This window comes from Anolis carolinensis, chromosome 5, assembly GCF_035594765.1.
Source record: "Anolis carolinensis isolate JA03-04 chromosome 5, rAnoCar3.1.pri, whole genome shotgun sequence".
In the NCBI taxonomy this organism is placed as follows: Eukaryota; Metazoa; Chordata; class Lepidosauria; order Squamata; family Dactyloidae; genus Anolis; species Anolis carolinensis.
This window is the reverse complement of record NC_085845.1, coordinates 1,142,309-1,158,074: the sequence shown is the minus strand read 5'-3', so window position 1 is coordinate 1,158,074 and position 15,766 is coordinate 1,142,309. Positions and strand designations below refer to the sequence as shown.

The 15,766-nt window shown below is 45.0% G+C and overlaps 1 protein-coding gene across 4 annotated transcripts in view; it reads left to right on the top strand.

The window, feature by feature from the left end:
• The first annotated feature begins 259 nt into the window (after positions 1 to 259).
• spef1 (sperm flagellar 1) overlaps positions 260 to 15,766 on the top strand; it is a 28,671-nt gene continuing 13,164 nt past the window's right edge. The window contains exons 1-6 of one of the 4 annotated variants that reach the window (XM_016998812.2): positions 266 to 485; positions 3,547 to 3,658; positions 4,183 to 4,339; positions 6,334 to 6,405; positions 12,519 to 12,567; positions 12,791 to 12,863. In XM_016998812.2, the coding sequence (XP_016854301.1) occupies positions 374 to 485; positions 3,547 to 3,658; positions 4,183 to 4,339; positions 6,334 to 6,405; positions 12,519 to 12,567; positions 12,791 to 12,863 (575 nt within the window). In that variant the 5' untranslated portion in view covers positions 266 to 373. Of the gene's footprint in view, positions 486 to 3,546; positions 3,659 to 4,182; positions 4,340 to 6,333; positions 6,406 to 6,491; positions 8,793 to 12,518; positions 12,568 to 12,790; positions 12,864 to 15,766 lie in introns of those variants that run through there. The other 3 variants (XM_062983277.1, XM_003229687.4, XM_062983276.1) reach the window with 3 other exon arrangements.

Sequence of the window (15,766 nt, the reverse complement as noted above, 5' to 3'; positions counted from 1 at the left end):
TGCCTTTGCAAGTAGTGGTCCGACTCCACAAACGTTATGTAGAGGCAACGGGTTGGCAGCAGCCTGGCTCTCTGCTCAGGCCTCGCGCCGGCACGGCTGGCCTAGGCCGCGGTTGCCAGGCAACGCGACGGGGAGGGAATGCTCCTGTCGCCCGGCAACGCCTCGGGGGTGGGCGGGGCGTAGCGGCGCCGCGGGGGCTGTCGGGAGGAGAAGTCCGCCGTCGCCCGGCAACGCGGCGGCTTGTGGGCGGGGCGCGGCGCCTCGGGGTCTGTGGGGAGGGCGCGGTTGCCATGGCGGCGGAGGGGAAACAAACATGGCGGCGCTGGGCCCGGGCTGAGGGAGAGGGCTCGGGAGGAGCGGAGGCCCGGCCGGGATGGCGGCGGAGGAGCTCGACGAGGAGGGCGCGCTGGAGCTCTACCGCTGGGTGGACGCCATCCCGCTCTCCCGGCCCAAGAGGAACCTCGCCCGGGACTTCAGCGACGGAGGTCCTTCCCGGGGGCGGGACGGAGGGGGAGCCAGGAGAGACTCCTTGCAAAGCTAGAGACAGACCCATTATTATTATTTTGCTGTGATAATTTAGTACAATTATATTACAATACTAGCTTTGCCCGGCCACACGTTGCTGTGGCTTATGGGAATCCTTATGGAATAGCAGTGAATAGCCTTGCAATCTCAAAGCCTGGCCGTTTTCTGGAGTAGCTGGAGCTTTTTGTTGTATGAACGTAGAGCAGGGGTCCCCAAACTAAGGCCCGGGGGCCGGATGCGGCCCATCAAGCCATTAATCCGGCCCCCATGGCACAAGGGCAGAAGGGGGTTTGGCTAAATGACCCAAGGGGTCTCTTCTTCTCTTACAATCCTTATTATTATTATTATTATTATTATTATTAATATTGAGGCTGGGAGGCCATCTGTCAGGGGTGCTTTGCTTGTGCTTTTGGTGCACAGAGGCAGAAGGGGGTTGGACTCAATGGCCCAAGGGTATTATTATTATTATTATTATTATTATTGACATTGAGGCTGGGAGGCCATCCGTCAGGGGTGCTTTGTTTGTTCTTTCAGTGCACAAAGGCAGAAGGGGGTTGGACTCAATGGCCCAAGGGTATTATTATTATTATTATTATTATTATTATTATTAACATTGAGGCTGGGAGGCCATCTGTCTGGGGTGCTTTGCTTGTTCTTTCGGTGCACAGAGGCAGAAAGGGGTTGGACTCAATGGCCTAAGGGTCTATTATTAATAATTGAGGCTGGGAGGCCATCTGTCAGGGGTGCTTTGCTTGTGCTTTTGGTGCACAGAGGAAGAAGGGAATTGGACTCAATGGCCCAAGGGGTCTCTTCCAATCCTCTTTATTATTATTTGTATTATTATTATTTATTATTATTATTGCTCGGTGGCCCTCCAATGGTCCACAGGATCGTGAACTGGCCCCCTGTTTAAAAAGTTTGGGGACCCCTGACGTAGAGGCATGGGTGAGGGGTTGTGCTGCCAAGTTAGTGTTTCTGGGATGTGTAGTTTTGTTGTTTTGTCCTAGGCTGAAATTTCATTACCCTTTTATATATATAGATTTTAACAATAAATATAATAATATAATATAATAATATGGAATTACAATAATATAATACAGTAGAGTCTCACTTATCCAACATAAACGGGCCGGCAGAATGTTGGATAAGTGAATATGTTGGATAATAAGGAGGCATTAAGGAAAAGCCTATTAAACGTCAAATTACGTTATGATTTTACAAATTAAGCACCAAAGCATCATGCTTTACAACAAATTTGGCAGAAAAAGTAGTTCGATATGCAGTAATGCTATGTAGTAATTACTGTATTTATGAATTTAGCACCAAAATATCACAAATTATTGAAATCATTGACTACAACAATGTGTTGGATAATCCAGAACGTTGGATAAGCAAGTGTTGGATAAGTGAGAATCTACTGTATAGGTAAAGGTAAACGTTTTAATAATAATAATAATAATGTTATTTATACCCCGCCTCCATCTCCCCCCGAAGGGGACTCGGGGCGGCTTACAGATAACACCAGATAAAAACAATAACAATATAAAATATACAATACATCAATAAACAAAAAACATACACAAATTATAAAATGTTTAACAATAACCTATAGAAATAAAAAAACACTTAATAAAACATGGAATTAAAAACAGCAAGGTTATGATAATAGACTAAGTAAAGTGCACATTATAAAAGTTTCCTCCTGACATTACCATCCCCTCACCTTCGGGTCTCGACTCGAAATGCGCCAATTGTATATTTATATGTATATTTTTATCAATTTTTAATGTATTTAATTTTAATTAGTTGAATTGTTGTAATATTTTTATATTGTGTTCTATAGTAAGCCGCACTGAGACCCCTAGGGTGAGAAGGGCGAGATATAAGTATTGCAGTAAATAAATAAATAAATAAATAGATACTACACAGTTTTATAGTTTTAATAGGTAAAGGTTTCCCCCTGACATTAAAGTCCACTCCTGTCCAAATCTGGGGGTTCCTGCTGGAGCGGTACCTATTGATCTACTCATATTTGCATGTTTTCGAACTGCAGAAGCTGGGGCTAATAGCGGGAGCTCAACCTGCTCCCCAGATTCAACCCGCCAACCTTTCGGTCAGCAAATTCAGCAGCTCAGCAGTTTAACCCACTGCGCCACGAGGTGCTCCCCAATATCATATAATACAGTAATAATAAATATAATAATAAATATAATTATTATATAATGTCATCATAATATAATGTAATAATATAGAATTATAATAGTATGATACAATTATAACATCATCATCATCATAAAACTTTATTTGTATTCCGCCCTGTCTCCCCAAGGGGACTCAGAGCGGATAATAATAATCATAATAATAAATATCATAATATAATGATAATATAACATAATAATGTATTTTAATCGACTTGACTCCTTGTACTTATGTTTATTAGTTTAATCCTTGGTTTTGGTTATTTATAAGTTATATTGTGCTTATTTTATTTTTTTCTCTTGCCGTGATTGTTGTTATTTGTTGGGCATGGAATATTTGGCAATTTTGTTATTTTTGTAAATCACCTTGAGTCCCTTTAGGGAGAGAGGGTAGGTTATAAATAAAGTTTTAAATTATTATTATTATTATAGCAGGATGATGTCCTTCCATCCCGCAAAAGCACATTCTGCAGTTTGATAAACTTTCCCCATGTTTTTATGATACAACCAATTAGGAAAGGGCAGTAATAACCCAGGAACAAACATCATAGTGTTACATAGCGTCATTATTATTATTATTATTATGCATTATTATTATAACTGGCCCAGTGATTTTTTGCCATTATAAATATATTCTATTTGCTGTATATTGGTTTGTGGATTGCAATTTGATCCAAGAAGAGCCAGAGCCCGGTAGGGCCTCTGGGTGAAAAGGAAGGGAATCTGGGTGGGGGATCAAAGGAGGGACGTGGAAATGCTGCCAGTTTCGGGAAGACCAAGAGCAACCATTGCTCCTCCTTCTTTTTTCTTGTCATCTATTCAGTTCTGGTGGCCGAGGTGGTGAAGTTTTTCTTCCCCAAAATGGTGGAAATGCACAATTATGCCCCGGCTAATTCTACCCAGCAGAAGCTCTCCAACTGGGGACATCTGAACAGGTGAGTATCCTCGAGGTGAAGTCTGGGTTCAACCGCTTCATCGCAGGAGATTTAACTCTCTTTCAGGATCCCTTGGGATTTGTTGTTTGATGTGGCATTCAGAATTCTCTGCTGAAGAGCACTGATTCTGGAACCATAAGAGTTAAAGCGTTATCAGAAATGCTAGGATTGTGCCGTGTGAAAGGGACCCTAGAAGTGATAAAATGCAGTATTTGGGTTAGATGCCCTATCCTGGGTTTTGGAGCCTGTGACCTGAATTCTAAATAAACATTGGGCCTCAAGAGTCAGCATGGGAGTTTAGTTGGTGGGTGGCTATAGCTGAGCAAAGCTCTTCACTGAATGTTGGCATATCATCAAAATATTGCCATGGTTGCAAGGAGCCCCAGGAGCCAACGCACCAGGTAAACAGCAGGGCAAGCTTCCCAGTCCCTCTTCCCCAGATGAACCCCTGTGAGGGCTGTAGCCATAACAGTGTCTTTGGGGAGGAGGCCTCTGACTTCACACACATTCTGTTGCTCTTCTAGGAAGGTTTTGAACAAGCTGAACTTCTCTGTCCCGGAAGACGTGGTCCGGAAGGTGGCCCAGTGCACTCCTGGGGTGGTGGAGCTGGTGCTGATCCCGCTGAGGCAGAAGATTGAGGAGAAGCAAAGGCAGCTGAAGATGTCCTCAAGCTCCTATCAGGTCAGTAGACATTAGCAGCAGATCCGTTCCGTCAGCCAGGTCCCACTTGTTAGAACGTTCTGTGTTCAGAATTAACACCCTGGGGTTTTTGTCTACCTCAGACAACAGCTGCCTCTAGCAGAACCCCTTTCTGAACATCAGTGAAGAGAAAAACAAGGATAAAAGGAGAAAGCAGATAAACATTCCTGACAATCAGGGAAGTGTGCGGATGCCTGGGGGTCCAGTGGAGACTCCTTGTGAGGTTTTTAAGCACAAACTTGATGGCCATCTATTGGGAGGGCTTTGGTAATGTCATCCTGTCCGGCAGAAGGGGGTTGGGTTGGATGTCCTTTGGAGGGTCACTTCCAATTCTAGGATTTTATGATAACCCAGGCCCCTTCTACACTGCCATGTAAAATCCAGATTATCTTCTTTGACCATCTGGACTATATGGCAGTGTAGACTCAGATAATCCAGTTCAAAGTAGATAATGTGGATTATCTGCTTTAATCATCTGGATTATATGGCAGTGTAGAAGGGCCCCACAAGCATGTTGGAAAAAAATCTCAGATAGATCTGGCCATCTAAATGGAATTCGTAAGAAAAGTGGGAACTAGTGAAAGGAAAGGTAAGAATTCTTGGGTAGTCTCTAGAAGGTTCCATATGTTTTTGTTTCCATATGCAAGAGCTACCCAACCTAGTTGTTTCCTTTCAGAGGTCCATGCTGTTAGTTTTGGATAAAACATTTGCTGAAATACATAGATCTGCCTCTTTGACCCAGTCATGTTAAAGCAGTGGTTCTCAACCATATGTTTTGGCCTTCAACTCCCAGAAATCCTAACAGCTGGTAAACTGGCTGGGATGTCTGGGAGTTTGTCAGCCAAAACACCTGGGGAGGGGCCCACAGGTTGAGAACCACTGGGTTAAAGGATGTCCCTATCGGTATCTGGCCACTCTCCTTGCTATCTTTCCGGAGGGCAGCAGAGGGCAGGCGCATCCGCTTCCTGAGCTGCTGTTTCAAACCAGGGAGAAAGGAGGAGGAAAGTTATAGTGCAGCCTTAGTGACAAACTCCCATGTCCAGGGACCCCATTAAAACAAAAGACAAATTACATTTTGTTCTGCCATACCATTTCTTGCTCCATAAATTTTTTTAGCAAAGCTAGATACAGCGGATAAGCCAACCAATGGGCCATTTGGTCTGTTAAATGCTTCCCTTAGCAGGGAAAGAAAGCTATTGTGCGGGAAATTCTCCCTGTACTGGTGCAGCTTCCGACAAGGCACTGCTGTATTGGTTCTGCCTGAGAAAGCAGCATCTCAGATGTTCAAAGTGGCCTTTCCCAGACACTTCATGGAACGCCATTGCAGCATGGGGCTTCAGGTGGCAGATTTACGGGCAGCACCTTTAAGGCATAATTAACTGCTTTTAGCACAAGCTTTTAGGGAGTTCAATCAACTAGTTCTGGAGGTGGGATTCTAGAGTATTAGGAAATGCAAACCCGACTCTGTATGCCATAATGGTCTTTTCTAATCCATATGACTGCATAACTGCTAATCTATGAAGTCCTTTCAAAGTTACAATGATCTCAAGGCAAATTTATCAAGGGCTTCTTGGGACGAGAATCACAGAGCCATAGAGTTGGAAGAGACCCCTCGGGCCATCCGGTCCAACCCCCTGCCATTAATTCAGAGGAGGCAGTCTTGCCATTGCTGTCCTCTGAGCCTGAGAGAATTTCAAGGTTCCCCTTTGAAATAAATATGGAACACCTGCCTGTGTACAAACCAAAGAAGGTCAGGCATAAGGCTGACTTTGCATTAAGTTTATTTATATGTCTCACTTCCCCCCAGAATTGGGGCTTGTACACCTGTGTCTACTGCCAACAAGACGCCGGGCTATGTGTGTGCATAAGTATGCAGTTGCACACATACCACACACACAAAGCTCCTGTCTCCTTGTTGTGCCTGCCTCCCCTTTCCTGTCTTCTTCTTCTTCTTCTTCTTCTTCTTCCTTTTCCAGGGCCATCTTCCCACCGCTGAAGCCTGCTGCAGTCTCTGCTCCTTCCCGACTCCTCTTCCTCCGCTGCCCCAGGTCTCTGCCTTTCTGCCTCGTCTTTGCTCCTTCGCTGGTTGGAGGGTCTGCCTTCCTCCTCATCCTGCCTTTCTTTCTCTCTATAGTCTCATGAAGCTCTGACGTCTTACTTTCTAAAGACGATGATGCCCAGCATCCCCCAGCGGCCATGCTGCCCAGGGGATCTGGATGTTTCAGTCCCAAAAGATAGCATTTCTAAAATCCGATCTGAGCCAGAGATGATTACCTGTATTCCCTCGAGTCTAATACACCATCGAATCTAATGCGCACTCAAATTTCAAAACTCTGAAGCCAAAAAAGAGAGGAATTGCTGCTGAATGTAATGCGCAGCGGCAAAAAGTGCAGTCTTTGTAATTTGGCCAAAAAAGGTGCGCCTTACCATTGCTGTCTGCTTAGAATTCCTTAGATGCCCGCAACAGACGGACAGAAAGAAGCAAGAGAATCATGGCAAGAGGAAGAACCCACTGCTTTCTCATCATCCGCCAGGGACAAAAGGGAATGATGCAATCTTCATCACAGAATCCTAGAGTTGGACGAGACCTTGTGGGCCATCCAGTCCAACCCCATTCTGCCAAGAAGCAGGAATATTGCATTCAAAGCACCCCCGACAGATGGCCATCCAGCCTCTGCTTAAAAGCCTCCAAAGAAGGAGCCTCCACCACACTCCCTCTGGGGCAGAGAGTTCCACTGCTGAACAGCTCTCACAGTGAGGAAGTTCTTCCTGATGTTCATGTGGAATCTCCGTTCCTGCAGTTTGAGGCCATTGTTTCCTAGTCTCCAGGGCAGCAGAAAGGAAGCCTGCTCCCTCCTCCCTATGACTTTCCCTCACGTATTTATATATAGCCCTCATCATGACTCCTCCCAGACTTCTCTTCTGCAGGCTAAACATGCCCAGCTCTTTCAGCCACTCCTCATAGGGCTTGTTCTCCAGACCCTTGATCCTTTAACTCTCTCTCCTCTGGACACATTCCAGCTTAGTCAATATCTCCCTTCAATTGCGGTGCCCAGAATGGGACACAGGGTGACTCCAGGTAAAGTGGTCTGACCAAGACAGAATAGAAGAGAGGGGGAGCAGGACTTCCTTGGATCTAGACACTAGACTCCTATTGATGCAGGCCAAAATCCCATTGGCTTTCTTTTGCTGCCGCATCACATTGTTGGCTCATGTTCACCCTCCATGAGGACTCCATGATCTTTTTCACACGTCCTGCTGTCAAGCCAGGCATCGTCCCCCGTTCTGTATATTTGCATTCCATTTTTTTTCTGTCTAAGTGGAGTCTCTTGCATCTGTCCCTGTTGAGGTTCACTGTGTTAGTTTTGGCCAATCATCTTTCTAATTGTTAAGATCATTTTGAATTCTGCTCCTGTCATGCCTGTCACATGGTCAGGACTCAGCTTCTTCAGCGTGTCCCTTAAGTTACACATCACCACCCACTTAACCCCTCAACAGGTGTGTGACCACATGTCCATTAGAACTGTATTTTCCACTGGTTTTACACAATAGGGTTACAGCCAATGCATTCCTGACTTAACAATGCATTATCTATCTAACAAATTGGTCACAGGGTTATTATTCCAGGAGAAGTCTGAGCAAAGTAGAAGAAATGTATCAGAAGCAACAGTGCATATAATTTTTATTTATTTATTTACACAATTTTTACCCCACCTTTCTCCCTGGGGGGACTCAAGGCGGCTTTTAATAATCTAACTGTTGCACCCCTAGGCTGCAAAGGCACCTCAAAACCACACTGGATCCCCAGAATAAAAGCAAGCAAGCTGTTTATTGACGGTTATATGCAAGCAATAGCAAATCAAAGTTCAAAGTCAATAAATGGGTTTGAATCCACAAGAACAAAGTGCTTGAGAATCTTGACGCAAGAGTCTATAAAAGGCACTCAAAGAACATAGTCCAAACTGGATATCAAAGCTAGTCCCAAGAAAGGTATCAAGAATACTTCAAGCAAGATCTCAAGGATTAATCCAAGGCATGAGTCAAACTAGAAACACAGGGAGCAAAACTGGAACACAGGAACAAAACTCCAAGTTCAGTCCAAGGTACAGGGTCAGTGCTGGAACATAAGGCAAGGGTCTTGGCTGGAGCAGAAAACCAAACTGCAAAATAACTGGAACTTCAACTGGATACACAGAAATCGCCAGGAGCTAGAACAAGGCTGAAACCAAAATCAAGCGACAAAGCTGCAGGAAATAACATGGAATTCACATGGAGCACGAAGCAGAGATCTCTGTGTCTTGAATCAGCAAAGTTATCACCTCTGAATCTTTCAGAGAAAGCAGCCCTTCTTAAGGGAAACTCAAGGTCTCTTCCCGTGAGAAGCCTGCTCATTATTTCGTTTGAATAGCAACCGTTTACTTCTTCTCACACACTCCCTTTCTCTCCTCTGCTGAGTTATCGCCTTCCTTCTGTCAAGCTCATTATCCCTATCCGCATTATCACTTCCAGAATCCGAACTAGAATGTCCATCTGGCACCTGGATGTCCGATCTTGACTCCTTTGAGGAAGGCAGTTCAAGATACCTGTCTCTGGTCCCAGAATCCACTGGGACAAACTCTGGGTGCATCTCAGGCCCGAACCCAGAGTCCTTTGACAAGGCAGGTGCAGGGACGATCACAGGCCGAACAAGCCCAACCTCAGGCTCACCTGACAGCTCAGATGGAGGCTGGGCTACAACACTAACCCAGAAGGTCCAATATCCTTCCGGCTTGTCTCCACTAAGTATCTAAGAATATTGGGTGGAAAGAAAACTATAGAAGGCTAAATGTTGCACATGTTGCTGACAAGCAAAGAGAATGATGTGCAGGAATATCCACGAGGAGGAACTCTGACTCAGTTCTTAATTAAAGACATCGCTCCAGAAGTCAGATTGACATCAGCCGTCACCGAACAGATGCACCGAGCCTGGGAATAAGTCATCCACGGGATTGGCTGCTGCAGAATCTCCTTCCTTGGACGTGGCCCAGAAGAGAGCCAAGCCGGGGCTGAGTCATGCTGGCAGCACACCACGGAGTCCTATGAAGTGCCTCAAGAGCATCGATCAGAAAGCCCCGAGCCTGGGGAGAGCAGGGCAAGGGCAAGGGGAATGGGGTTGGGGCAAACTTGGGTCCTGCAGGTGTTTTGGACTCCAACTCCCACCATTCCTGACAGCCTCAGGCCCTTTCCTTTTCCCCCTCAGCCGCTTAAGCGAAAAGGAAGGGCAGGGCAAGCTTAAGCGGCTGAGGGGGGAAAGGAAGGGGCCTGAGGCTGTCAGGAATGGTGGGAGTTGGAGTCCAAAACACCTGCAGGACCCAAGTTTGCTCATGTCTGGACTAGAACATGCTCATAACATCATCCAAACTGAAATAGAGTTAGTGTCAAGACCCAGGCTACAGAACACCAATAACCATGCGCAGAGGCCGGATTCTATCTAATATCTTTATTAAAGGAATATAAAAAGTCAATAAAAACAATTGAAGAATATAGTTCAGAAGTAGACCTTTCAGGAAAGGTCAAATATAGTCCAGGAAAATAATGTCCAATATGTGATATTAGAGTCCAAAGTTATAATCCATTAACCGAAACACACACTTTGCCAAGCAATAGTGTGGGGAGATGACAAGGTCTTTTAGTCCGTTGAAGCTTAACAACAAGGCTGGAAAACAAACTAGATTCTTGGCTAAACAAGACTTGATACGAGGCAAACAAGAAGCAAGAACAAGGTCCGTGGCGAGGTCCGCGGCAAAACGTGAAAAGGCAGGCTTGGAACTTGGTCCGGGAAACAAGGAACTGGGGATTACGAAGTCCACACACGATCTCACTCCTCAAGCTGACGAGTTGACTCCGCAAGGTTTCCCTTGCGGCAAAACACCTAAATAGGGTCTCGTTTCCCGCCAGAAGAACACTTTCCCTGGAGAACGAGAAGTGAAACCCAACTCCGTCCAGATGCATGACTCCTTAGAATTTCCCAAGGGAAGCAGACCTAATCAGCTAATTGTTTGGCTGCGATTCTGAGGCTCCGTCGATTAGCCTCCCTAGCTCCTCTATCTCTATTATAATTGTCCTTTCGGGAAAACGGGGGAGAATTCTGCCCAAGGCTTGTTTGGCTGACTTCTTGAGGGCAGACATCCTCCAGGTGCAGGGGCTCCGATTCTGGCTGAACCGGTGGAAATCCCATGTTTTCCTCTTCGTCTGCCACAATAGTACTAGGAACAGGACTACAAGGCCCATGAGACATCACAGTTAGGCTGGATCTACACTGCCATACAATGCTATTTGAAACTGCATTATATGGTCAGTGTAGACCTATATACTGCACTTTGAACTGCATTATATGAGTCTACACACTGACCATATCATGCAGTTCCAAGCTGCATTGTATGGCAGTTTGGATCCAGCCTTTGATGTTTCCTTTGCAGTCCAGCCGCTTTCGAGTCTCCTTGTGGAGAGAAAAAGCAGAGTATAAATATAATAATAATAATAATACCCCCCGCAGGTGCCATGCCAAAAGATCTCAGCTGGCATTTGGAAACAATAGACATTGACAAAATTACGATCTGCCAACTGCAAAAGGCCACCCGACAGATCTGCGCGCATCATCCGAAAATACATCACACAGTCCTAGACACTTGGGAAGTGTTTGACTTGTGATTTTGTGATACGAAATCCAGTATATCTATCTTGTTTGCTGTGTCATACAATAATAATAATAATAATAATAATAATAATAATAATAATAATAATATACACTCCACTTGCTTTGAGCCTCCTTGTGGAGAGAATACTGGAGTATAAATAAACATAATAATAATAATAATAATAATAATAATAATAATAATAAACCAGTGCAGAAACCAGTTCAGGTGGTCTCGGTGGTGACGGGCACACTGGGTGCCGTGCCAAAAGATCTCAACCGGCATTTGGAAACAATAGACATTGACAAAATTACGATCTGCCAACTGCAAAAGGCCACCCGACGGATCTGCGCGCATCATCCGAAAATACATCACACAGTCCTAGACACTTGGGAAGTGTTCGACTTGTGATTTTGTGAAACGAAATCCAGCATGTCTATCTTGTTTGCTGTGTCATACAATAATAATAATAATAATAATAATAATAATAATAATAATAATAATAATAATAATAAACCAGTGCAGAAACCAGTTCAGGTGGTCTCGGTGGTGACGGGCACACTGGGTGCCGTGCCAAAAGATCTCAGCCGGCATTTGGAAACAATAGACATTGACAAAATTACGATCTGCCAACTGCAAAAGGCCACCCGACGGATCTGCGCGCATCATCCGAAAATACATCACACAGTCCTAGACACTTGGGAAGTGTTCGACTTGTGATTTTGTGATACGAAATCCAGCATATCTATCTTGTTTGCTGTGTCATAATAATAAAATAATAATAATAATAATAATAATAATAATAATAATAATAATAATAATAATATACTCCACTTGCCTCACTGCCAGCAGAACCTCAGAGGATGCACAGAGTCAGGCAAAACGTCAGGAGAGAATACTGCTGGAACATAGCTATACAGCCTGAAAAACTCACAGCAACCCAGTGATTCCGGCTACGAAAGCCTTTGACAGTACAATAATAATAGTAATTCTCAGAGGCTTTCATGGCTGGAATCACTGGGTCGCTGTGAGTCTTTTGGGCTGTATGGCCATGTTCCAGAAGCATTCTCTCCTGACGTTTCACCCACATCTGTTGCAGGCATCCTCAGAGGTGTGAGGTACACAGATGTGGGCGAAACGTCAGGAGAGTTAGCTTCTGGAACATGGCCATACAGCCCGAAAGACTCACAGCAACCTAATAATAATAATAATAATAATAATAATAATAATAATAATAATAATAATAATAATAATAATAATTACAGCATATCTATCTTGTTTTCTGTGACATAATAAAATAATAATAATAATAATAGTAATTCAGATAGAATCCCAGAGTGCATTCTTCTGCCTTGGCCTTGAGATCGTAACCCATGAGCCACCACAGATAATAAGGAACATTCTTTTCATAGTGGAAGAGAGTCATAGTGGAGTCTCAATGTTTGGCCTCTCAATATGCTTATTTTCTCCCCTGACTCTCAATGCAGGAGCAGGGGATACACTCGACCCTGGAAGACAGCAACTACCTGGATACAGGTAAGGTCAGTTGGAGAAACACCTGAACTCGTGAGATTGGCATGCAAAAGCACTGGGAGGGGGGCAAGTTCAGGCATGGGCCAACTTGGGCCCTCCAGGTGTTTTGGACTTCAACTCCCACAATTCCTAACAGCCTGCCGGCTCTGGCTGCGATGTGGGTTGCAGAGCCACAAGGCCCCTTGAGAGCCTTTGCTCAACATGCTCTCCATCCTGGCTCTTTCAGGGTACTCTTCCAAGCCCATGGCCAAGCCCAACAGCACCGGGATCTACATCCATGACTCACCTGGGCCAGACAGGTAAGCATTTTCCCTGTTGAGCAGAAGCTGAAATCCTGCGGCCGGGGTCAGGAGACCTATGGGCAGCTCCCAGAGATGTTTGTGGGTGCCTTCAGGTTGGCTATAGTTCCATCTTAACATAATGAACCTTGTAAAAATTTCCTTAACTTAAAGAGCCATTGTCTCTGATTACGTAAACACGTTGTTTTCCACCAAAAGTTCATCAAGTTTCAAATTGTATTTATGTATGTGTGTGATTGTAATTTTATGGCTTTATCATTTTAGATTTATGTATTGTCTATATGCAGCACTTTGCTGTATTTTGTTAGCTACCCCGAGTCCCTTCAGGTGGCAGGGTTGAATATATATATATATATATATATAGAGAGAGAGAGAGAGAGAGAGAGAGAGAGAGAGAGCGCGAGCGCGCGCGCGCTCGGGCTGTGGCGCAGGCTGGAGAGCAGCTGCAATGAATCACTGCAATGAATCACTCTGACCAGGAGGTCATGAGTTCGAGGCCCGCTGGGAGACTATGTTTGTTTGTCTTGTCTTTGTTCTATGTTAAAAGGCATTGAATGTTTGCCTATATGTATAATGTGATCCGCCCTGAGTCCCCTTCGGGGTGAGAAAGAAGGGCGGAAGATAAATGCTGTAAATAAATAAATAAATAATACACACACACACACATATATACACGAGGGCTATCCAGAAAGGAGATTACATTTTGGAATGAAAAATGAACAAAGTATAGGAGAAAACATTTACCATATGCAGTTGAAAGCCAGACTCAAATACCACTTCTCAACATAGTCCCCATTGAAATCTAGGCACTTCTCATAGCGATAAAAGAATTTGGAAAGTCCTTCCCCACCAAACTTTGCCGCTTGGCTTGTGTCCTCAACCAGGCGGGCGTCCCTTCTAAGGTTTTGCAAGAAGCACACATTTCCTGTCCCAAAAAACGGTCGCCATAACCTTCCTTGCAAGCATTTGCAAAACAAGAGCGATCCAGGACGAGCGTGGGGGAAAAAGTTGAGTGCATGCACATGCGCAGCTGCGGAAAGGGATGCCTGCCTGGTTGAGGATGCAAGCCAAGTGGCAAAGTCTGGTGGGGAAGGACTTTTCAAACTCTTTTATCGCTATGAGAAGTGCCTAGATTTCATTTTTCATTCCAAAATGTAATCTCCTTTCTGAATAGCCCTCGTGTGTGTGTGTGTGTGTGTGTGTGTGTGTGTGTGTGTATATATATATAAAAGAGTGATGGCATCACGGCGATTCACAAAACAACAAAAGTACAGGCCCCCCAACCTCAAAATTTGACAACACAACCCATCATCTGTTATGATTGAGCCTCATGGCTCTGTTACTGACAGACGTGGGCGTAAGACTCCTCGAGAGTCAGATACTCTCGAGGAGCGAGAGAGAAAAAGACTGCGAGACATATTTGCAGCACCATCTGACGAGGAGTCTTTCGCAGGGTTTACGGAGAGAATGGAGGAGGGGCTGGTTAGCTCAGAGGAGGATGAGATGGATTGGACTCGGGTAAGGGAGGAAGTGGGTGCCACTGGCCATGATGGGACGGAAGATGAATGGGGACCTTCAGGATTAGACCCATGGTTTAGCTGGAGGGATGGGACGGGATCCACAGCTGGAGATGCTGTTGGGCGTAGTCAGAGGTGTTCCAGCTCTGACGAGGAAAGTGATGAGGAAACGCCCGGGTTAAGGAGGACAGCTGACAGTGATGAAGATTTGTAACTGGCATAAAATGGGGCTTGAGAGCAATTGCAAATTGCGTTGGGCAAGGTAATCTGGGCAAACGCTTGGGATCCGTGTGTGTGTGGGACGCTTCCCTGAAGACTTGTGTGCTTTCCTGTGCTGTGACGTAAGTTGATTGGAATCCAGGGTCAGACGGCGGGAGGGATTGTGTGGGCATTTGTTTGTGCAAACCTGTGCTTACTCTTATTAGCTTGACCCTCCGTCGTCTTCTTGACGGACGCCATCTCCTGCTTTGAGAACTCGGACTGAACTGACCACGGCTTGTCTTCCCCCCTTCTTGGACTTGGAAAAACTACAAACGTCTGCTTCTGGCTTTGATTTACGGAACGGAACTGGTCTACTCAACTGCTACAATCCTTGGCTGATTTACTCGTGTTGGAGATCCTGTCTGCTGTGTGTGTGGGGGAGCGACGCAAGTTACTCTAAGCACAGTGTTGGCAGCAGAGAGGAATCTGCTGCCAATTAGTTGCATTCTTTGTATCTTTTGTTCCTTGGCTTTCGTTTCGTTTACACCCAGGCTGAAGCAAGCAGTTTGTTTTTACCCGGATTAAACTCCGGTTTAATCCGGTTTATCTTTTGAACATTTACTTTTGCCCCTTTTTGCTCCTAAAGGCAAAAACTGCCTGGCCCTTGTGTTTTACGGGCATTTTTGAGTTCTGTAATCTAATAAACTCTGTTACTTTGAATCTTGTGGCGTTCTGTCCTTGACAGATTGCCCAACGCCATAAAAAAAGTTTATTGCAGCAATAAACCCGTCAGGAAGACGATGGATGAGTTAAGGGCCAAAGTAGACCAATTGCAAACGGCTTTTACCGTTATCCAAACAGCTCAGGCTGTGAAAGGACATGTTTTGACTCCTGAACGCTTTGACGGAACCAGGTGCAAGTTGCCAACCTTTTTGGCACAAGTGGAGCTTTATTTTTCTCAGCTCAGTGCTCATGCTTTTCCTACAGACACTAGCAAGGTGGCCTTTATTTTGAGTTTGTTGACCGGTCCCGCAGGACAATGGGCCACTAATTTAATTTTGGGAAATGACCCAGTCAAGGACAATTTGAATAATTTCAAAAAGTTGTTAACTGATACTTTTGGGGATCCTCTCCGCACGGAGAACGCTGGGTGGGCTCTGTATCGGTTGAAACAGGGAAAGGGGA